This window comes from Hyperolius riggenbachi, chromosome 3 (assembly GCF_040937935.1).
Source record: "Hyperolius riggenbachi isolate aHypRig1 chromosome 3, aHypRig1.pri, whole genome shotgun sequence".
NCBI lineage: Eukaryota > Metazoa > Chordata > Amphibia > Anura > Hyperoliidae > Hyperolius > Hyperolius riggenbachi.
The window spans coordinates 266270422-266293088 of NC_090648.1; the positions used below are offsets into that span (position 1 = coordinate 266270422).

At 44.2% G+C, this 22667-nt stretch overlaps 2 protein-coding genes and 1 long non-coding RNA gene across 4 annotated transcripts in view; 2 read left to right on the forward strand and 1 right to left on the reverse strand.

The window, feature by feature from the left end:
• Positions 1-17695, reverse strand: part of REDIC1 (regulator of DNA class I crossover intermediates 1) — a 52193-nt gene extending 34498 nt beyond the window's left edge. Inside the window, exon 1 of one of the 2 annotated variants that reach the window (XM_068272689.1) lies at positions 17622-17695. In XM_068272689.1, coding sequence (XP_068128790.1) covers positions 17622-17644 — 23 coding nt within the window. In that variant the 5' untranslated portion in view covers positions 17645-17695. The other variant, XM_068272690.1, reaches the window with a different exon arrangement.
• Positions 11869-17138, forward strand: LOC137563615 (uncharacterized). Its single transcript, XR_011030388.1, has 2 exons — positions 11869-13161; positions 16712-17138. It is a non-coding gene; the product is annotated as an uncharacterized lncRNA (long non-coding RNA).
• A 153-nt stretch (positions 17696-17848) lies between the features above and the next one.
• The window catches only part of ABCD2 (ATP binding cassette subfamily D member 2), an 82078-nt gene continuing 77259 nt past the window's right edge, over positions 17849-22667 (forward strand). Inside the window, exons 1-3 of the mRNA XM_068276305.1 lie at positions 17849-19099; positions 20367-20547; positions 21545-21666. Coding sequence (XP_068132406.1) covers positions 18191-19099; positions 20367-20547; positions 21545-21666 — 1212 coding nt within the window. The 5' untranslated portion in view covers positions 17849-18190. The remainder of the gene's footprint in view (positions 19100-20366; positions 20548-21544; positions 21667-22667) is intronic.

The following is a 22667-nucleotide window of genomic DNA, read 5'->3' on the forward strand; positions in this document are numbered from 1 at the left end:
CCTAAAATGAAGCAAGCTGTTCTAGTGTGTATGACTTCAGAATTATGTCACGACCCATCAGTTTGGCGCGGGTATACTTTCTGCAGCGCTGATAATGATGGTTAGGACTATGCACCAATAAGGCTAGGTAGGGTAAGACACGGGTAAAGACAGGAGTTAAATAGGAGGGTTGGGGCTAGGCAAATAATATGGAGAGTAGTATTTCTAGACAATGTTGGACTGGTAGCTGGAAAACCTGATGAAATCCACTTGCTGGCCAAGCAGTAGTAATCAGGTGTTGCTGCTCACAGTGAAGACTTGCTGAAGGTTTCTATTAGGAGTGATAACACAGGGTTTCTTATGCTTGGCCAGCAGGTGGATTTCCTCAGTTTTTCCACCTCCCAGTCCAACACTGTTTCTAGAAGAAATGGGAAAGCAGACATATGTGCCACTCAAAAGCCTGGGTATGACTTCTACCTGCTTTTTGGTAAACATATTTTAACAGGTTATAACTTTCTTTACCAGTCTTAAAGGGAACCTAAACTGAGAAGGATATGGATTGTTCCTTTTAAAATAATACCAGTTGCCCTCTGCAGGTGTGTCCAATACAAAGCACTCTCTTCTGTATCTCAGTAATGGGAATCTACTCAGCTCAGCTCTGCAAGCATTGTTTGAGGTACTCTGATGGACATGGAGGAGGTGTTTGCAGAATTCCAGGTGGAATATTTCTGTTTGACTGGATTCTCATTTTGATTGATCTGGGTGGGTGGTGGGGCCTCATACTTCCCTTCCATAGAGTAGGATTGGGGCGATGACACTGGACACACACGAGGTTGGTTTATTATACTAAATCTAAATATTAGATTTATATTAAATCTGAAGAACATTAAAGAATCGGAACACATAAGTGATCCAGCAAACCTGTCTGCTTTCACGTGGCAAAGTATGCATCCTTCAACTGGGTTAAATCAGAACTCAGTGGAGGCGTCTGAACAACTAAATACATTAATATTTGAGCAATTAAAGCCAAGAGCATGTAACAGAGCACTTTTTTTGTGCAGGCTGTAGGAGGTATATTAAAAAATGTTTTGTGGACCCATGCAAATAACTGAAAAACAGTGAGTGCACCCTTTTCTTGCAATGTGTCCAGGCTTTTCAGCACCCCCAGCGCTTGTGCCAGTCCTCATAACAAGTACCACCAACATTTCTCCCTATATCAAGAGCCACCATTTCTTCCCCTTTTAGCAAATGCCGTCACTATGCCCGTTTCCATATATAAAGCATCTCTGTTATGTCTCCTCTTCACGCTGGAGTCATTACCTGGGTGCCCCAAATCTCCCCTCCCCTGCGGAACATGCCTCGGATTGTGCAGTCAGTTATAGCAGGGAACACTTTAATCTCCAGTTAGGCTCCTACTACCATCCCCCCTCCCCCAGCACTGCTGTCTGCTGCTCTTCACCTCCTCCTACAGTGGCAACTTACCTGATCAGACAGTATTCAATGTTAGAACTACAGAACTGTGTCCTCCTTGTATGTCTGTATTGCCATCACTTGTTACATGTGAGTAAAGATTTGTGAATACTGAATATAGTTGTTGTTTCTCTTGTGATGTTGCTTTTTATGTATCAAATAGTATGATTGCAGTTGATTGTGTTAGTAGAGATTAGGCCTGTTTCCACTTACTCAAATTTGCTGCATCTCCGAGCCTGCTAATTCAGACAGGGAAACACAACCTATTGAAATCAGTATGCTGCCATGTGATTTGCTTGCGGGGGAAGAAACAGACAACATGCAGCATAATTTTGCATCATGAAAGTGATTCCTCGTAGCCGTGCATAGCACAGCTAGAGGGAATCACATGCATACACACCGAAACAAGTGCCGCCATGCACTCCCTGCACATGGCAACAATGGCAAATACCTGAGTGCTGTTTTATATTGCACGCGATTTCGCGGTGTCTTCCAATAAAAAGCAATTCGCAAAATGCAAGGACATCAGAAAAATAATGAAGATCACAGGAACCCTTTTATACTAGTCCAGCATGTTGCATTTTTTCCTTGTATCCCTAGCATCCAGTGAAAACTGCAGCAAAATCATATTGAATATACATCGAATGGCATATAGTAGGCACCAGAGGGGTCATGTGAGTCCTGTGTGAGCGGAGCTACCACACTTATTTGCAGCGCTCAACTGCTCTGCAGCAATTCGGATGTCTGTGTTATGTCAGGGTCGGACTGGGCCACAGTAGTACAGTTTTTTCCCTCGGTGGGCCCCGCCTCCAGGTCTCTGGTGGCTCCCCCCCTCCTTGTCTGACAGAGCTCCAATTGCTTAACTAAACAAAACACCACAAAAGGTTTTCTGATTACAAAACTTGTATTGAATTTATGCACACAAAATATGCTTACCAAACCTCCCGTGAAATTGCACATACCCCATACACGACTCTACCCCCCAGAATAAGATCACGGGAGGTTTGGTAAGCATATGTTTAGTTTAGTTAAGTTATAAGCTGTGCAATGCATAGAATAGTTCTCAAGTAGTAGAGCTCCAATTGCTGCCTGCAGCACAAAAATTCTCTTTTCAGTGCTGTAATCACTCATGCTGAGAGCAGTGGCGTAGCTAAGGAGCTGTAGGCCTTTGCAAATTTTACAATGGGGCCCCCCAAGCACTCTATACATAACAATTTATACGACGCACCAAAACCTGCCAAAGGCAGCTACAGTGTCAGAGGTGCAAGAAGGGGATGGGAAATAGCTTGTTAATGATTACCACTGTTCAAAGTATCTATAGAAGTGATTATTATGAGCACAGGACCAATAGAGAGGTAATACTGTAGTTGAGGGATGGCCATTCGGGGCCCCTTTGGCCCAAGGGCCCCGATGAGGTCGCAACCTCTGCAAAGTAGGACATTACTTTATATTGAAGGAGGGGACTCTATGCAAAGTTTTGCTGGGCAGCAGTGTCTCTGAATTACAATGCTGCTAAGATCATGTACATTTGGCCCTGTCCATAATACATCATGACCACGCCCACCTTCCGGTGCATAGTCACACCCTTTTTTCACTGCAATCATGGGATGTGTAGGCCCCAGGTTGAAATTTCTTTGGTGGGCCCTAATGTCCCAGTCCGACCCTGGTTATGTCCATGGGAGAGAATAGTGCTGGGAAAGAGAAAAAAAAGGAAGAGCGACAAAAGAGAGAAACAAGAAGAGTAGTTAAAAGAGAGAGAGGCAGAGAGTTCTGGTGTTGTGGTGGTGACCTGCTGGCTGGTGTCTTGGTTGGAAGGCCCTGTGGCTGCGCTTAAAAATCCAGACCCCAGCTTGAGGCCTAGTCTGTCAAAGTGGGTTGGTAGGCCTGGAACAACAAAGCCATGTGTACAGCTATGGTTAGCAAGTTGGCAGGCAGCAAAACTCCCTGATGGCACATCAGCTGAAGGATGGTGCACAGTGTGAAGCTCTTTCCTTTTGCTCATCTCTGGCCATCTTGGGGCAGAAATGAAGTCACATGGGCGGCGAATCAACTGCAGCCCATTTGGTGGGACCTGAGAGCAGCAGCAGAAGCAGTGTTAAGGCCTGGGTCCCCTGTGGCTGCACAATGAGGATGGAGGAGAGGGAGCATTGGAGAGCAGCCTGCACCAGTGGGCAGCTTAATGTGTCAGTCAGTGGCACTGTGCGAGTAAGCGGGTAAGCCGACGGTGGACTCATCCATCAGATTGGCAGACAGAGAGGTGTGATATTATTATTATGATTTGACACTCTAGAGAACATGACTCCACTGCTCTAGAGTCCAGTGGATGGTTGAATTACGTACATACATCACTGCAGTTGATGCTTTGCATTGCACTTGGGGATGTAAGGCTTGGATGCAGCTGCTCAGCATTGGAAGCCCATTCCACAAAGTTCTCTACACACTGTTCTTAAGCAAATTTGAAGGCCATATGAAATTTGGAGGTCTGTAGCTGTTGATTGTACAGAAATGTGTTCACTACTGCACAATGTGCCCCTTAGTATGTGATTTTTGATTCTACGTGTCCTACCACTTCTTGGCTGAGTTGCTGTTGTTTCCAATTGCATCCACTCTGTTATAATATCACTAACAGTTAACTATAGAACATTTGATAGCAGGGAAAGTTCACAAATGGACTTATTGCACAAGTGGCATCCTATCACAATACCACAACGTTTACTGAGCTTCTGAGAGCGACTGTGGCCAAGATAGTGATTGTACAGGGTGTGGTACCAATGGAGTCCCAGGACCTTCCAAAGAAGACAAAAAACGAGACATGGACACCAGGAGCCCCTGATAGTGTAGCACGTTGAGGGTATGGGACACTCAACAAAAGTATGTGCAAAATACTCACAAGGATAGGTTGCAAGACCAGCAACCACAGTGTAATGACTGGTGAGGAAAGCCCATCCTCAGGTTCTTTGGACTTTGTCAATGTAGGTCACTCTCCAGCAATAGAAAAAGGGGTGTAAGAGTTCCAAGAAACAAACACACACAGCCAACACCCTGAGTAGAGGGGGTTGGTGTGGGATATTACTGGGAGGGAGGAGGCGCCCCAAGATGTGATGTGTGGAATGGATAATGTAAGCTGGATAAAATACACATAAATAGGCTTACCTCTAAAAGAAGGGAGTAGCACAAAAAAAGTAATACAATTTCTAATAGAAACCAGACACTTGAATGATACCGCGTTTCGTGGATTGCAGTCCGCTTCATCAGATCAAATAACAAAAGTGTCTCAATACTCCTCCCTGCTTGAAAATCGCTAGTATTGAGACACTTTTGTTATTTGATCTGAGGAAGCGGACTGCGAAACGCGTTATCATTCAAGTGTCTGTGCATAACCAAGAGGAGAGAAAGAGTTCCTGAACAAATGGGCCGCTCCACCATTAAACAATGTCAAAATCTTTATTAAAGAGACTCTGTAATAACAAAAACCTCCCCTGGGGGGTACTCACCTCGGGTGGGGGAAGCCTCCGGATCCTAATGAGGCTTCCCACACCGTCCTCTGTCCCACGGGGGTCTCGCCACAGCCCTCCGAACAGCCGGCGACTGTGCCGACTGTCAGTTCAATATTTACCTTTGCTGGGTCCAGCGGGGGCGCTGTGGCGACTTTCGGCACGGAAATAGACGGAAATACCCGATCTCCGTCGGGTCCGCTCTACTGCGCAGGCGCCGGAAACTTGCGCCTGCGCAGTAGAGCAGACCCGACGGCGATCGGGTATTTCCGCCTACTTCGGCGCCGAGAGGCATCAGAGCGCCTGCGCAGGAGCCAGGAAGGTAAATATTACGTCACGGCTGTACGGAGGGCTACAGCGAGACCCCCGAGGGACGCAGGACGGCGTGGGAAGCCTCATTAGGATCCTGAGGCTTCCCCCACCCGAGGTGAGTACCCCCCAGGGGCCGTTTTGTCGTTACAGTTCCTCTTTAAATACTTAGTATAAGCATGATAAAATAATTTAAAAAAAGAAGCAAGCTGGCATGCAGCACTACCACAGCACAATAATTGTGGATAAACAGTATCAACAATGCCTCACCACCTAAATAAATGATAAACTCTGCACACTGTATGAATTGTCAATTGGGTTTAAATATTGAACCCAAAATGAAACAATGCCAGACCCGGGTCTAAAATCCTAAAATGAAGTGCAATGACCTGAATAAGTAAACCATGAAAGCACAGTGCAAGTAAAGGAGTGACAATGGAGTATGCTCAAAGAACATAAATACAATAGTGACATATGAACAGTGCATGTATGGATCAGGAATGCAAAGTGGTGCAAAGGTGGTTAGACATACATATACCGGTCCAGACTGAAAGCAGGTGCGAGATGAGGGCGGTGGGAGGCACACAAGACGCTCCGATTCAAGTGTCTGGTTTCTATTGGAAATTGTATTACTTTTTTTGGGCCACTCCCTTCTTTTAGAGGTAAGCCTATTTATGTATGTTTTATCCAGCTTACATTATTCATTCCACATATCACATCTTGGGGCGCCTCCTCCCTCCCAGTAATGACAGTGATTGGAACAGCTACATTATTTGAAGGGCTATCATAGCACAGTGGCATAGTAGTCAGCACTCTTGTTGGGTCCCTGGTTCAAATCCCAGCCAGGTCAACATCTGAAAGGAGTCAGTATATTCTCCCCGTGTCTGAGTGGATTTCCTCCAGGTACTCTGGTTTCCTCCCACATCCCAAAAACATACAGATAAGTTCATTGACTTCCCGCTTGACTACAATACATACATTACATGATACATACATAGAGATGGCCCGAACCTCCGATTTTAGGTTCGCGAACCTACCGAGAAAATTCGGTTCGCGCAAACTTTCGCGAACCGCAATAGACTTCAATGGGGAGGCGAACTTGGAAAATTAGAAAAAAATATGCTGGCCAGAAAAGTGATGGAAAAGATGTTTCAAGGCGTCTAATACCTGGAGGGAGACATGGTTGAGTGGGCTAGACGTCAAAAGTCCCGGAAAAAAATCTGGATTTGACGCAAAGCAATGTTTTAAGGGCAGAAATCACATTGAATGCTAAATTGCAGGCCTAAACTGCTTTATAACATCTTCCATGTGTATACATCAATCAGAGAGTGTAACCCTTCCTCCTCCTCCTGTCTTGTCTTCCAGAGATTTGTAGGATGTCAAAAGCCTGCTTACATACATTGGCCGGGAATCAAACCCAGGTCAACTGCTTGGAAGGCAGCTATGCTCACCCCTATACCACCAACACTACATGCTGAAACCAGCCTAGCATGTACCATTGTGATATACCCAAGAGAAAAATTAGCTTGCTTAGGGATTTTTTAGGATGTCAAAAGCAACCTCACACACATTGGCCAGGAATCGAACCTAGGTCAACTGCTTGGAAGGCAGCTATGCTCACCACTGTACCACCAACGCTACATCCTGAAGCCAGCCTAGCATGTACCATTGTGATATACCCAAGAGAAAAATGAGCTTGCTTATTTGCCTAATTTGCTAGATGAAAGCAGTGGGACACATTGTGATACTGCTTACAGGCTTCAATTCAAGACTTCAGAAAGATCATGTGCCCCCCTGGATGATGCTGGTGTACAGAGCCGGGACAAGGTCCTCCAGCACCCAAGGCTGAGACACCAAAGTGCGCCCCCATCCCTCCCACCCCAGATTTCACACACTGATTGCTATTAGACTAAGAGGCACCCCAGGGCCCCCAACACCTTAATCTCTAGTTATCTGGCTTGTAGTCACTTCCATGTATCTCCTTTTCTTATTTCTTTGTGCTCCAAACACAATTAGGAATGACAGCTGAATGAATTGTGCGCCCCCTCCTACACTGCGCCCTGAGGCTGGAGCCTCTCCAGCCTATGCCTCGGCCCGGCCCTGCTGGTGTAACACACACAGCAAAGAACAGCAATTTGAAGTCTGGAAGATTCCAGGGCAAGGGTGGGAAGGATGAAAAGCTAGGTGGCCATGCAACCATTCCTGCTAACCTAAAGGTGGCCATACACTCATTAGATTAGCAGCAGATAGATCATCAGATAGATTTCTGATCTATCTGATGTGTTTAGGAATATTTTTTACTAGGAACATATTTCCAATAGATTTCAGTTTGAAATCTATTGAAAATCGATCTGATGATATTTTTTTGCCATCAGATTTCCATTAGGGCCAATTCAAAATGATAAGCAATCTCAACAGATCGTTCCTAGATTTTCCAGCCTGCCAGATCGATTGAAATCGATCGAAATCGGCTGCAAATCGATCGAATGGGAATTTAATAGAATTGGTTTCTAATCGATCGATCGATGGCTGAAATCGACCAGTATATGGGCCCCGTAAAGCTTACTTGTGTCTTACAACACATTGGCTTAAGACTTTATCAAATCCAATGCTCCAATATGGGGAAGCTTCTCTGTTTGCTGTTTGTTTGTTTTTTTGAGTGTGGTGTCACAGTTCACTCATCTCTTCAACTACAAGAAAGGCCCAGGAGTAGTCTTAGCTACCCTAATATCTATGTTACGGCAGGACCCTTATTACACTTTCTCTTACAGGGCTATGAAAACCGTTTTGCCCATGCGATAAAACGAGGTGAAAAAATGAAATCATGCCTAGCAGAGGATGGTTTCGATCCATCAACCTCTGGGTTATGGGCCCAGCACACTTCCGCTGCACCACTCTGCTTATGTTTGTATATAACCTTCAAGTTTAAGAAGGGTACATTAGTTGAAATAGTTACACTACTATCTATGTTACAGCAAGGCCCTAATGACACTTTCTCTTACGGGGCCATGGCCACCGATTGGCCCATGTGGTAAATCAAGGTGTAAAAACCAAAGTACACCTAGCAGAGGATTGCCTTTTTGGCCGGCGCTGCCTGCCTTATATAAGGGGTGGGGTGGCTCCAGGAGATAGTGTAGCCTGTTTTGATGATACGACTCAAAATAATATGGGGAGCATAGATAGGAAAATAAAAGTGGTATTTTGTAATGGAGATGTTGGCAGCACGTGTTTTGGGGTGGACATGTTATGACGGTGCTTGTTACCAGTTGCGGTTGATTGAGAGGACTGAATATTGGGGGCGGCAGTACATCGGCAATTCTTAGCAAAGCTGGGAGGAATTATGAAGGGGGCACTGGAATGCTGTGACATACTTCTAGGTTATGTACCAATGTTGGTACACATGGTGGGGGCAACTGGAAAGCTGTGACAGTTTGCATGGTCCCTGGAACACAGTTTGGAGGCCCTGGGAAGATGGGCCACAATATACAGGGAGGGACTACAAATCATTGTGGGTTTTGGGAAGGCCAGATACACAACGAAAGCTGAAACGACTGATTAGTGAGGTAAATTACCAACTTGTGAGGCAAAGACCACATAGTAGGGGCACTGTAAGGATAAAACACATAATAGAGGCCCGCAGTGGTAACAGGAAAAAAGGGCGCCGGCAGCTAGTGGACAAAAAGGACGCCGCCATTCACTCCCATAGTAAATATAGTTTAATGGGTGCCGAACAGGAAAAAAGGGCGCCGGAGATTAATGACGTTTTATAAACCGCGCCCGGAGATTTTTAATGTTTTATAACTGTGCTTGTGATGATTTACGTTTAGAAAATGCACCCATGACGAATAACGTTTATAAAAATACTAAACATATTTATCCTATTTAACTAAAACATTATTTAAAATGTTATCCTTTACTGTCTGTAAAACATTATTATTCACAAAATAAAGTGATCAGTACGTAACGTAACTTGCAATATATTTTTTTACAGTCACTATTTGTAAAACATTATTATCCACATAATAAAGCAGTCACTAAGGGGGGTGGTTAGGGTTAGGCACCACCAGGGGGGTCTTAGGTTTAGACACCACCAGGGGGGTCTTATGGCCCATACTCACGGGCTACAATTGTCGCCGCAACACGCGTCGTGCGCGTGTTGCGGTGACAGGTCGCCTGTAAGTATGCGCCGTTGCACGGGCGTGCACCCCGAACTGTCGCTCGTCGCTGATGTCGCCAGGCGATTGAACTGCTCAATCGCCTGGCGACAGTTGCCGCCGCAATTCCGCCGCAACTGTCGCTAGTCCGCGTGAGTACGCGGACTAGCGACAGCAACCTCTATTGAGGAATACGGAGCTTCCGGCGGGGGGAGGAGGAACGTCGGCGACAGCTTCCGTCGCGCCGCTGGTCCCTCTTCCGGGTGTGTACGCGGATGGACCTGGCGAGGAGCTGTCGCCAGCCTGTCGCCCACACGCTCACTTGTGCTGGCGACAGGCCCAAAAAGTTGCCTGTGAGTATGGGCCATTAGGTTTAGGCACCACCAGGGGGGTGTTAGGTTTAGGCACCACCAGGGGGTTTTAGGTTTAGGCACCACCAGGGGAGTTTTAGGGTTAGGCACCACCAGGGGAGTCTTAGGGTTAGGCACCACCAGGGGAATCTTTGGGTTAGGCACCACCAGGGGGGTCTAGGGGTTAGGGATAGGTACAGGGAGGGTTCTGTGTGAGAGTAGGGTTAGGTATAGTTTTATTACAACACTTATTACGAACGTAGTTATATTTATAGCATCGTTATAAACAATATTTTCAGATTTTATTATAAGAAGAAACGATAAATGAAGGTTATTCACAATAATATACAATTATAACGATTAAACATATATTATCGTTTTTTTAAGAAACGTAATTATAAGTTTCACTTTTGAAACAGGGAAGATAAGGTTTTCACAATTGTCGATTTCAAACACATTATTTAATGATTTAAAAATTTGTAAAACATTATTTGTAAACAAAATACAGTACAATATTTATATAAACACTATTAATGCTTATCGTTTACACCCCGCGCCCTTTTTTCCCGATGCCCTTTTTTAACGTACGCTCCTGCAGTAAGCTGTATGGGGGAGTGATGGATAGTTGGAGAATACCAAGGGGGACATCAGAAAGCTACAAAAGGGTATTAGGGAGGTTAAGAGAAGCTACTGATAATGCTGGAACTTTGTCACACTATATTTGCCATATCATGTAGCTCTGTCTTCTGTGGAAAGAATTTTATAATTAAATCTGTTGATCTTTATGTATACCCTGTATATCATGTATATCCTGTGTAACCTATGTGACTATACAGACCACATGCACAAGATTAGATTATTGTGTTAGAATGACACTTTAAGTTAACCGAGGAGTTATCACGATATCACTGAATATATATTCTGCATATGTTTTGAACCATTTACTGTGTACAGTTTTTTCCATATTCCTTCACAGTAAGCCAGAACAACCTTCAACCCCCCTTCAGTGTCATTCTGTACCAAGCACAGAGCCAGCAGGTTGAGAGGACCAGTTTTAACCAGTTCTCTGAAAGTATGGGTGATTCTGAAGGACATGAGACAAGAAACTGATGTCAGAAGATTTCTCTTTCATGTTCACTTTCATTTATTCATGAGGGACACAGAGGAAGAACAACCCCACCTAAAAGGAGGAACTGGACATGCTGATTGGACTTTTAACAGAAAGAACTGCCCAAAGGGAGGAATATTTTATTATATTCATTAGGTTTAAAAGCCTCTGCGCACAGGAAGAGCTTGCTTTTTCTTTGCTTAGCAGGATTTGTGTAGCTACAATCCATACTCATGCTGACTGAGAAAACGCCCTTGTACAAGAAATAAAGACTTCTATGATTTTGGCAAATGAATGAAGAGTGTCTCATAAGTGAGTTTATTTACTTTTAACATCTGGTTCATCGAACCGGAAAACCTATAGTCACAAAAACGTGAGGCCCAGGAGCGCGTTTGCGACTGGCGAATCTGATAACAAGCTGGTGAAAGCCCACCGGGACGACGTTTCCTTCAAAAGCAGGTGGCCAAACGCAACTGGAGCTCACCTCTTTTGTGACGTACGGTTTATTTCGAACCGTGAGACTTCTTCAGCCAAGGTCGGTGAAATCGCCTGCTTAGGATTCTAAAACAAAGTTCTCGGGTGTCCTGAAAGCTTCTTAATTGTAAGTACTACCTTTTGTTTCTGTAACTTCTCGTACGCAGGGCTGCGTTTAAAGTATAAGTATTGATGTGTTGTCATATTGTTTTGCATGACACAATCTGTGGTCAGTTTCCTAAGCTACCGTGTGCCTCAGCGGAATTGTAAGTCTTTGTGACAGAATACAGCCGCATAACAGGCAGTAATATCGGGAGTGGATCTACTACCACCGATTGTGTCAGTGCCTTAGTCGGAGGTGCCTCTCCTTAGAAGTTCAACGCACGGAAGTTGTGTCAGGTACCCCGTGCCCAAGTAAGAGGGCGGACAGGGGCTCCAGGTGACTACCAATCCTTCCATTAACAGGTGCGTGGACGGGGAGGTAAAGAGTGTGTCAAGGTACAAGCAAAATTATGGCCACTAAAGATGAAGGTGTGTTTTTTAGGGTATCTGTATTCTGACAGCTGTAAAGAAACTTGTTTCTCAAATTAAAGGAGATTCTCAGGGTAATGTGATTTTAGAAAAGTAACATTGTTTAACAGAAGCTCAAAGATGGCTACTAGAGGCATATATGAGGAGGGGCCAAGTACGGAGAACAAAGACTTGGAGGAGGTACCATCTACTGTATACCAAGTTCCCCGGGACCTTCCCCAAAACCAAACTCAGCCCCTCCCACAAAAGGTGAATGGGACCTCCCAGACATATGAGGCGGAATATAGTATTAATGCATCAGATATAGATGAGCTATTGGATACAGTGATGAAGGTTTTTAGTAAATATAGAGGTATAGCTCCCCCTGCTGTTGAAACGACAGATTCCCCTTATGAACGGTGTAGGATTGCTATACGTGAGGTTTTGACTGAAGGATTGTGCAAGTGTGTCACACAATATATTGTGGATCATAGAGTCTGCAGACCGAGTGATTTTCTAGAAAGCACCCGGCACCCTGTATGTGTGAAAGGGAAGAAAGTTGCTACATATGTTTCTGATGGCAACAAGGAAAGTAATTGTTATGAGAATGGTGGTAACAGCCACACACGCCCACAAAAGCGCAGATTTAAGGACTATGAAGGTCGCAAACAACGCAGAGAATGTTTTGAATGTGGGTTGAAAGATCACCAGGCCCGGAATTGCCCCCAGAGGGCCAGAGGGGCCACAGTGACAGAGTGTAGTTTAGGGTACTAATTTGTGCCCTAAGTTGAAGGTAAATGTGTAAGTGTATTACTGAAAAGCGAATGTCAAGATGGAATGTTACGTTGTGGTGTGTAAGATGTGAAGCTGGGAATTCTGAGCTCTGAAATCTAAATCACCAGAGCTCCCTAGGGAGTGTGCAGCAGAGGGGGAGAAGGGGGGCCTATAGGAGAAATCCACAAGTTATGAGCTGCTGTTTGTCTGTTTGTTGTTTGTGTAGTTTGTACAGTATATAAATGTCTGTACAAGTATTATACTCTGTCTGTTTGATGTTTGTCTGAAGATTGAAAATTTAAAAGTGATTCTTACTGTTTGTCTGTAAATGTCGGTTATTTGAAATGTGTTTGTACTGTTGAATTCTGTGAAATTTGAGTGGAGTTTCTGTCTGGAATCTGTGAGAAGGTATGAGTTACACCCACATTTCTGAGGAGGGGGCAAGAGGCTTTATGGACTATTAGTCCCAGCCTAGATGTGTGTATGTGTATTGGAGCAGAACGGAGTGATTTGAGAAAATGCATGCAGCAAGATGAAAGGTTTGTTTGCAAGAAATTAATGTATATATTTTGTGAAACCCAAAGTGCGGGATAAATAAAAAAAAAGAGAGAGAGAAACCCCGCAAATATTATTTTCAATTATAAGAGTAAAAAAAAAAAAAAAAAAAAAAAAAAATGATGATTTTTGTTTTTTGTTTCTGGGAACAATTGATTGCTGTATTGCTGTAGTATGTGGGTCATTGTCATCGACTGATTGACTGTTTTGATTGACATCTGATTAAATTTTTATAAATTGTGGGTATGTTAGAAGAAGTTCAGTAAAATAACTTTGATAGAGATATTTTGACCACAATGCCTTGTCAAATGGCGGACTGCAGAGAGGGATGCATGATTGTAGTTCTCTGCCAAGAGCCCAACCCCACCCCCACCAGCCCCACCCCCCCCCCCCCCTGCACCCCCACCAGCCCAATCCCACCAGCTCCATCCATCCATTCCCCCACCACCCCCCCCCCCCCCCCCCGCCTATGCTGCACAGCCAGTTTGCTTGGGCATTTACGTCTTCATTGTCCAAAAAGGCTGCACCACCCTAGCCCCTGTACTTTTGTTTTCTGTGTTGTTTATTGACCAGAGGATGTTTTTCCCGTCCGCATCTGCGCGCAGTGACTTGTCCGCAAGGCAATTAACAAATCTTTGTGGATCAGTTCTATGTGCATAGGAGGGAATACACCAATGATTGTCCTGGTCTTACAGTAGTGAGCTGAAGAACATCGTGGAATAGATAAGCTTCTTTCTGCGTCTCTGCTCAAGCTGTGTGTTTATTACTTACCCTGTTATATGGGATTCCGTCCCCCACTGTTTTCACTACCAGCCTGTATGCTTTCCCATCATGCATATGTTTGCGGCTTAGTGGTGTCCACAGGGTTAGGTGCCAGCAACTGACGAGCCCACCTGTCCTACGTACCATGGATGTTATGTGGGTTCCCGCAGCACTGGCCATCCACTTGTGTGCAACTTCCCCGTCCCCTCATCTCCCGTGGCAAAGAAATGGCAGTTCTAACGTCTACAACTACAGCTCCCTCTGCAGCTTTGCTGTCTCAGGCTTCAGGTCACCCTTTTAGGTCGTTTTGTACACTGCTGACCTACTAACCTTCCTTTGACTGATTTTGTCCAATTTATTTGTGGTGATGACACATGAGTCTTACATGTGTCAACAGGAGGGATAGTGGCTAAATTAGAATAAAACCACATGGGAACATTTAAGCCATTGCAAGAGGGCGCACATGGGCCCTCCGGATCCAGATTAATTAAAAGATCCAGAGCCACAGCTTGCTACAAACACTCACATGAAGCTTCGGTGGCTTTTGAAACAAAAGAAATGTTGTTTGAATCTTGCTCAAGAAGAACGCTTAGCGGTCATTTCCTTTTAAAACAGTAGCCAGATACAATCTGTTCTTGATAGTTAGCACCACGGGGTAAAGAGGGGCGGAAATTTGAGATCCTGAGGCGACGGGAACATTTGCTTGAACCTCAGTGCGACCACGATCTCAAAGGCTGTGGGAAGATATTAGAGGATTCTTCCTAAGGCACAGGTGTAGTTCTTTATCTTGAACCATGGTGAAAAGGAGATAAAAAAGGGGGAACAGATACCTAAAAAGGCTACATAGGGGAAGTTGGGTTAGAGCCATAGCATGTTTAAAGAAGAAGAAGAAGAAGAGTCCTGGAATGACAATGACTGAACGACCTCCATTGAATAGCAATGACAGGATAGACAAAGAGACTACTGACCCATCCCCACCGGACAGTATTAACAAGATGAACGTGACTAGTGATAAAGTTTTAGTGACCGGTGGAATTTTTAATTTTTGGATTACTTTGGCAATTTTTACTGCAAACCGAGTGAATGTACCGAGTGAATGTGTCTGACTGTATTGTGTGTGCAGCGGCTAGACCGCAGATTGCTCTGGTATCAGTAGTGGCGAGTGGGTCTGAATTAGAATGTATTAAACAAAGTATGATAAGTGTGAATCAACCACGGAACTGTACCACAGAGAGAGTCCATATGAAGGTACCAGGCACGCCGCAGCGTGCATTTGCTACAGCCAGCAATCTTACGTGCTATAATAGATCTGCCCCCCAGTAACCATTCAATGATCAAGTATTGTGGAGAAATAGTGGATATAACCAATGATAAAGGGTTAAGCCTAGGAGCAAAATGGCAGTTAGAAGATACTTGGTGGACTTGTGAACCCAACAAAGCAGAATCATCATTGCCACCAGAATGGAAAGGGTTGTGTGCCCCTGTCTGGATGATAGAACATGTCACTATATTGCCCTATGAGTCCTTTAAAATTTTGGTGGATAAAAAGGTACACCGGAGTAAAAGGGAGGCACCAAAAGGGAGTTTGGACCCATATGTATATATTGATGCAATAGGGGTCCCCAGAGGGGTGCCAGACGAGTTCAAGGCTAGGAACCAAATTGCTGCAGGGTTTGAGTCCATTTTCCTATGGCCAACAGTTAACAAAAATGTAGATTGGATTAATTACATTTATTACAATCAGCAAAGATTTGTTAATTATACTAGAGATGCTATCGAAGGTTTGGCAGAACAACTGAAAGCAACATCATTAACAGCACTGCAGAATAGAATTGCATTAGATATGCTGTTGGCAGAGAAGGGGGGTGTATGTGAATTTTTTGGGGAACAATGTTGTACCTATATTCCAGATAATACATCCCCTGATGGAAAAGTGACAGTGGCTCTTCAGCAGTTAAAAGACCTATCCGAAGAGCTGAAACGAAACTCAGGTGTTTCAAACCCTATAACAGACTGGTTACAGAACTGGTTTGGAAGCTGGACTTCATTTTTTCAGAGTTTTGGTATCGCATTCCTAACTGTTCTTATGGTTCTGTTCCTACTAGCCTGCTGTATTTTTCCAATGCTGAGGACATTTTTTGCAAGGTTGATAGATAAGCATATGAGTACTACTATGTATGCAGCCTTAGCACAGCATGATGAAGAAGCATACGGTGATTTGGGAGGAGATTATGATGGTATGCTGGAGGGAGATGGCCAGGCCAACGTGTGAGGCAGTAATTCCAGCTCACGGCCAGAGCCTGATTTTTGTTTTTGATCATTTCACTTCTATGCCCTGACTTGCTGTAGTGCATACCCATTTGCAGCAAAGGGGAGTAGAAGGCTGTGTTTGCTTGAATCTCTAACCCCTGTAGTGGAGACACATTTGCAGATACCTGAGGTTTAAGTAAACATAAGCACAGAAATGTGAATGTAAATATTCCTTTTATACACATATGTAATCAAGCCACAACCCACAGTATTAATTATAAACAGGAGGGAAATGTGGAAAGAATTTTATAATTAAATCTGTTGATCTTTATGTATACCCTGTATATCATGTATATCCTGTGTAACCTATGTGACTATACAGACCACATGCACAAGATTAGATTATTGTGTTAGAATGACACTTTAAGTTAACCGAGGAGTTATCACGATATCACTGAATATATATTCTGCATATGTTTTGAACCATTTACTGTGTACAGTTTTTTCCATATTCCTTCACAGTAAGCCAGAACAACCTTCAACCCCCCTTCAGTGTCATTCTGTACCAAGCACAGAGCCAGCAGGTTGAGAGGACCAGTTTTAACCAGTTCTCTGAAAGTATGGGTGATTCTGAAGGACATGAGACAAGAAACTGATGTCAGAAGATTTCTCTTTCATGTTCACTTTCATTTATTCATGAGGGACACAGAGGAAGAACAACCCCACCTAAAAGGAGGAACTGGACATGCTGATTGGACTTTTAACAGAAAGAACTGCCCAAAGGGAGGAATATTTTATTATATTCATTAGGTTTAAAAGCCTCTGCGCACAGGAAGAGCTTGCTTTTTCTTTGCTTAGCAGGATTTGTGTAGCTACAATCCATACTCATGCTGACTGAGAAAACGCCCTTGTACAAGAAATAAAGACTTCTATGATTTTGGCAAATGAATGAAGAGTGTCTCATAAGTGAGTTTATTTACTTTTAACACTTCCCTTTGGTTTTCTTTGTTCCCCCAAGCCAGATAGTCCAGTCCTGTGCCTCATGAATAACTGATTGAACGGTGGCAGAAGCCTTTAAGGTGGCCACTAATGATCCAACCTTTTTCATCCAATCTTACCATTTCTATGTAATATAAGGTAACTGCCTGAAGTATCCATTCAGTATATTTACTCAATTTACCCTTATACTACATAGATTTGGTAAGATTGGATGAAAAAGACTGGATCATTAGTGGCCACCATTAGAGGCAAATTGTCACCTCTTTCCCCAGCAGCTCCTCCAGTATGAAGGCAGCAGCCCTCCTACCTATATTTCATTACTCCTGCTCCACAGTTATGAGGTACCCATTACATTCCAGACATTGCTGGTGAATATCCCTCTGCAGCAGGTTGTATGACACGGCCCTAGACCTCTCATTACACGTGAACTCGCCTGGTGCCTCCAATCCAGTTCATGTTGCTAAGCAGCCCTCACTCCTACGTCTCGGCCACAGAGTGATAATAACTGTAACCTCACGTGACCAGCCCTTGCAGAACCTTTACCACGTGATAAAGCTCTATCAACCGATAGGACAATTGCAGTACTATGCGGCACGCTGTGTACCGCTAAGTAATACTGATGAGAAGTAGAGCTCTAGCGCCTCTGTTATTATCTTGTTTAATGTGATAGTCCTGGCGATAGGAGTCCAGCATTGTTACTCCTGTCCCAGAATGTTCTGGCAGCAGGTGTCACTCCTGCACAGTCCCGTCACACGAGCAGCCTGCATCTTGTGTGTGACAGAAGGAGGAGGAGGAGGCTCTGCACCGGCATCCTGAGCTCTGGCTGCAGCCAGTGGGGCGGGGCTGGCCCGATAGCCGTGTGTGTGTGTCAGATGCCCCGGCACCAGCACAGCACCCTTGCAGCTAGACCCCGTCTGTGGGCGAGCCATGCCACCCCTCGGGCTGCCCTAGGGACACCAGCACTCACTCTGTCTGCATAGCTGCACTGTACAGCGGGGAGGGATGTCACACATGCTGCAGGCGGCTGAGCGGGGCAGATGGAGCAAGGATGCCGCTCTGAAGAAGGCTGCCCTGCTGCTGGCTGCAGCGTACGGTGTGAAGACTCTGCTCCCCATCCTGTACCGGCAGCTGCGGAGGAAGCACACCGGCAGCAGCAGCCCGTGTAGCCGGCATCCCAGCAGCAGCGGCCAGCACGGGGGCTCCCCCGCTATCAATGCGGAATTCTACCGGCAGCTGCTGGAGCTCCGGAGGATCCTGTTCCCCCGGCTGCTCAGCAGGGAGCTGGGGCTGCTGTCAGTGCACTCGCTGGCCCTCATCTCCAGGACCTTCCTCTCGGTTTACGTGGCGGGCTTGGATGGCAAGATAGTGAAGAGCATCGTGGAGAAGAAGCCCCGCAGCTTCCTCATCCAGCTGATGAAATGGCTTCTGATCGCCATCCCGGCCACCTTTGTCAATAGCGCGATCCGGTACCTGGAGTGCAAGCTGGCCCTGGCGCTGCGCACCCGCCTGGTGGACCATGCCTACCAGACCTACTTCGCTGATCAGACTTATTATAAAGTCATTAATATGGACGGAAGGCTGGCCAACCCCGACCAGTCCCTCACTGATGACATTATGATGTTCTCGCAGTCCATAGCACACTTGTATTCCAACCTGACTAAACCCATCCTGGATGTGGTCCTGACCTCCTACACTCTCATCCAGACTGCCAGATCAAGAGGAGCTAATCCCCTGGGGCCTACCCTGCTAGCTGGCCTGGTGGTGTATGCAACAGCCAAGGTGCTGAAGGCATGCTCGCCGAAATTCGGCAAGCTGGTAGCTGAAGAAGCCCACAGGAAGGGCTACCTGCGCTATGTGCACTCTAGAATTATTGCCAATGTAGAAGAAATAGCCTTCTACAGAGGTCACAAGGTAAGGGAGCTGAGAAGAATCAATGAGTGAAATGTGAGAGGCCCTGAGAAGATGCTGCTATTGTTATGCTGATCATCCCCATCCCCCTCTTATGGGCCACAGTTTCCTCTAGAAATTAACCTCTCTAGGAAACCATGTACCACTAGCACAAATGACAGGTCCCCATAGTAGACTAGTTTTTTTTTTTTTGCAATTAGTAGATTAATTCACTGCACTTAGATATTTACCCAATTTAGCAGCTACACAATATATTGTTTATATTCAAATGTTGATAAATAGGTTAGTAGAAAGGTATTATTATTTTGTATTTATATAGCACTGACATCTTCTGTGGTGCTTCATAGAGTATATATAGTCTTGTCACTAATTGTTACTCTGAGGAGCTCACACTCTAATGCCTACTATTCAGTAAGGAGTTTCTTGGGCAAGTCTCCCTAACACTGCTACTGCCTACTGAGTGCGCTCTAGTGGCTGCCTCGCAAGCGCTTTGAGTCCGACAGGAGAAAGGCGCTATACAAAAAAAGGAATTATTATTATTACTATAGTCATATGTCTATTGCAGTATTTTATGTGCACGATCAGAATGGAGAAAAGGACTGACACTCATTTCTCTATTTTGTGAGGAAAAAAAAACAGCAATTTATAAATGTGTTAAGAAGTGCACAAATACAGTACTGAAATGTCACTTTGTTAAAAACTACAAAGAAGGAAAAAAATGTGAGAAGAATGGTTTACTGTAACCCTTCCAAAAAGAATCTGTACTTTCATAAAAACACAGTTACATTTTTGTAATACAGACAAGTCCCTCTACTTACAGACTACTTTTATGCGTACAAATAACGTTGTCTTCATGAACAAAATGTACTGTGCTGTTTTTGTTATAACATATTTTTGTTGTTACATGTTGCAGTATTGTATCAACTGTTGTAAGTAGTTAACAACACATTAAAAGTGAAAACAACAAAAGAAACATTGTTTATACTATATGTCCAAATACAGAGTTGTCCAAAGGTAAAATATGTATCCATGTTTCACTATCTGTAATACATGACTCAAGCTTACTGTCTCCAAGAACTGAGATTTTTTGTAAGCAGGGGGCTGCCTGTTAATGTACTGTATGCACTTTAAACGTATTGCTGCATTGAAATCAAATTACACAAACTTCTGAAGATCTAACCCTCTGCTACCATATTAAAAGCAACAAAAATAGTGCCTGTTCTGTAATATTACCGTTTTTGATAACACAAAATATCCCTTTTCCTTGCAGGTAGAAATGGCTAAACTTCAAAAGAGTTATGTGGCATTGGCGGATCAGATGAATCTTATTTTGTCTAAACGTTTATGGTATGTCATGATAGAACAGTTCCTGATGAAATATGTGTGGAGTGGAAGTGGATTAATTATGGTTGCTGTGCCCATCATCACTGCAACAGGCTTTGCAGATGGAGGTAAGTTGCACCCTGACTAAAGAGCTCAGAAGGTGTCAAGCTACAAAATGTTACTGATCAGTTCTTTAATTGTAGTAGTATAGTCACTGTTCTTTGCCACTGTCAGAAAATGTAGAGTATTGAAATGTGTTAGCCATCTGTTAAAGTGGAAAGTTTAAAATCTGGTTGATACAATTTATTGGCTAATTTAAAAAGAATAAGCTTCTGGCAAATGAGCCATTTTTAGACTCTATTCTGTAAAAATTTAGGACACTTATTTATATTTGCAAAACAAATCTATATACCTCCTTCTAATTTTCAAATGTATATAAGCTATGTGTTCTACCGCTGTGTCAGTGTACAGGAATAGAGTCTGAAAAATCTTGTTAGGGCCTATTTCCACTACACGCAGATTGGATGCAGAATGGATGCAGAAAAACTGACTCCAATGAATGCCTATGGGAAAATCTGCATCAGAAAAATCGCTTTTAGTGGAAACAGCCCCATAGGCATTCATTGGAGTCAGTTTTTCTGCATCCAATCTGCGTGTAGTGGAAACAGGCCCTTAGCCGAAAGCTTACTCTTTTTCTTTTTAAAGTGTACCCAATGCAAACCTGGGGTACAAAAAACACATACTTACCTTAGAAGAGGGAAACCTCTGGATCATATAGAGGCTTCCCACGCCTTCCTCTGGTCCCTTGTTTCCAAGCGTGGACCCTTAGAAGAAAACTCTTCAGGCACAAGGCGCGGCTGTACTGCACCTCTGTGAGTACGACCACTCCTGCACTGTGAGCCCGAGCCGCTCATGCTTGCTCAATATTTCTTGCTGTTAGACAATAATGTCACTTGAAAGATGTAAGCATTATGGCAATGAGATAAAATGTTTATGCAGTTTTTCATGCTGAGCTCTATTAACTAAAACTGTAAAACTTTATTCTGAATTTACATTAACAGGTAGAGTTACTCCTTGGGGTACACTCATATGGAGTAATGCTTCTCCAACCTTTTTCTTTGTTAGATCTAGAAGATGGACAGAAGCATGTAATGGTAAGCGAACGTACTGAAGCTTTCACCACAGCAAGAAACCTTCTGGCTTCAGGAGCAGATGCAATTGAAAGAATCATGAGTTCATACAAAGAGGTACCATAAATGATACGAACTGTAAATGCATGTAACTTCATTGTTACCTTCTGGTTATGCAGCTTAATATCATATGTGAGTTTATATAGCTGTCTTTTTTGTTGGTTATCTTTACAGCAATCTGGAATCATGTAAAAAAAACAAACAGATACCTAAGAAGAGGGATGGGCCTGGGTCCGGTAGAGCTTTCCCTCTCCTCTTCTGGTGCCTTTGTTGCAGTGGCAGCTCCTACGTTTGAATCTCCCGCCCTGGGGAAATTATTTGAGAGCTGAGTCCTCCCAAAGACAGGCGGCTCCATGCTGCTCACATGTGAGTGCGCAAGAAAGGGTGCTTGCGCGTGTGCAGTATGGAGAGGCCCATCTTTGAGAGCATCTTGGTTGAATACTGGTACCGGGAAGCTAGTGCTGTAACAGGGATCAAGAGAGGAACGGGGACCAAGAGAGGAGAGGGATGGCTCTATAGGACCCCGAGCCTTGCATCTCCTTATGTATCTGGCTTATTATTTTTTTTACATGATTCCCATTCACTTTAAGGCTGTGTTACGGCTTGTGTATACGAACATTTATATTCTACATTCAATCTGTATTTCTGAAACACTTTAAGCAAATCTTAAAGTAAACCTGTGAGGATAAAAAAAACCAAGAATTAGATAATTTCCTCAGTAAAGGGGAGCGTCTGGATGACCCAGAGGCTTCTCTGATCCTTCGCAGTCCACCGATAACTGCCAGGGCCCTCTTAATCTTCATGGCCACAGTAACCTGAAGCCACGTTTGTGCACGGAGGAAAAAGCCATGCAGCTGCGCTTGTTCTGGGATGAGAGCACAGCCGTGCAAACATATTCGAGAAGCCCTTGTCAAAAATGTTCTGGGGGTTCCAGCACAGGATCGGTGGGGCCGAGGAGGATAGGGGAAGCCTCGGGATTATCCAGAGTCTTCCCTCTACTGAGGTAAGTAACGTTAGCCATTTATTTTCTACAGGTACACTCTAAATGAAGAATCAGA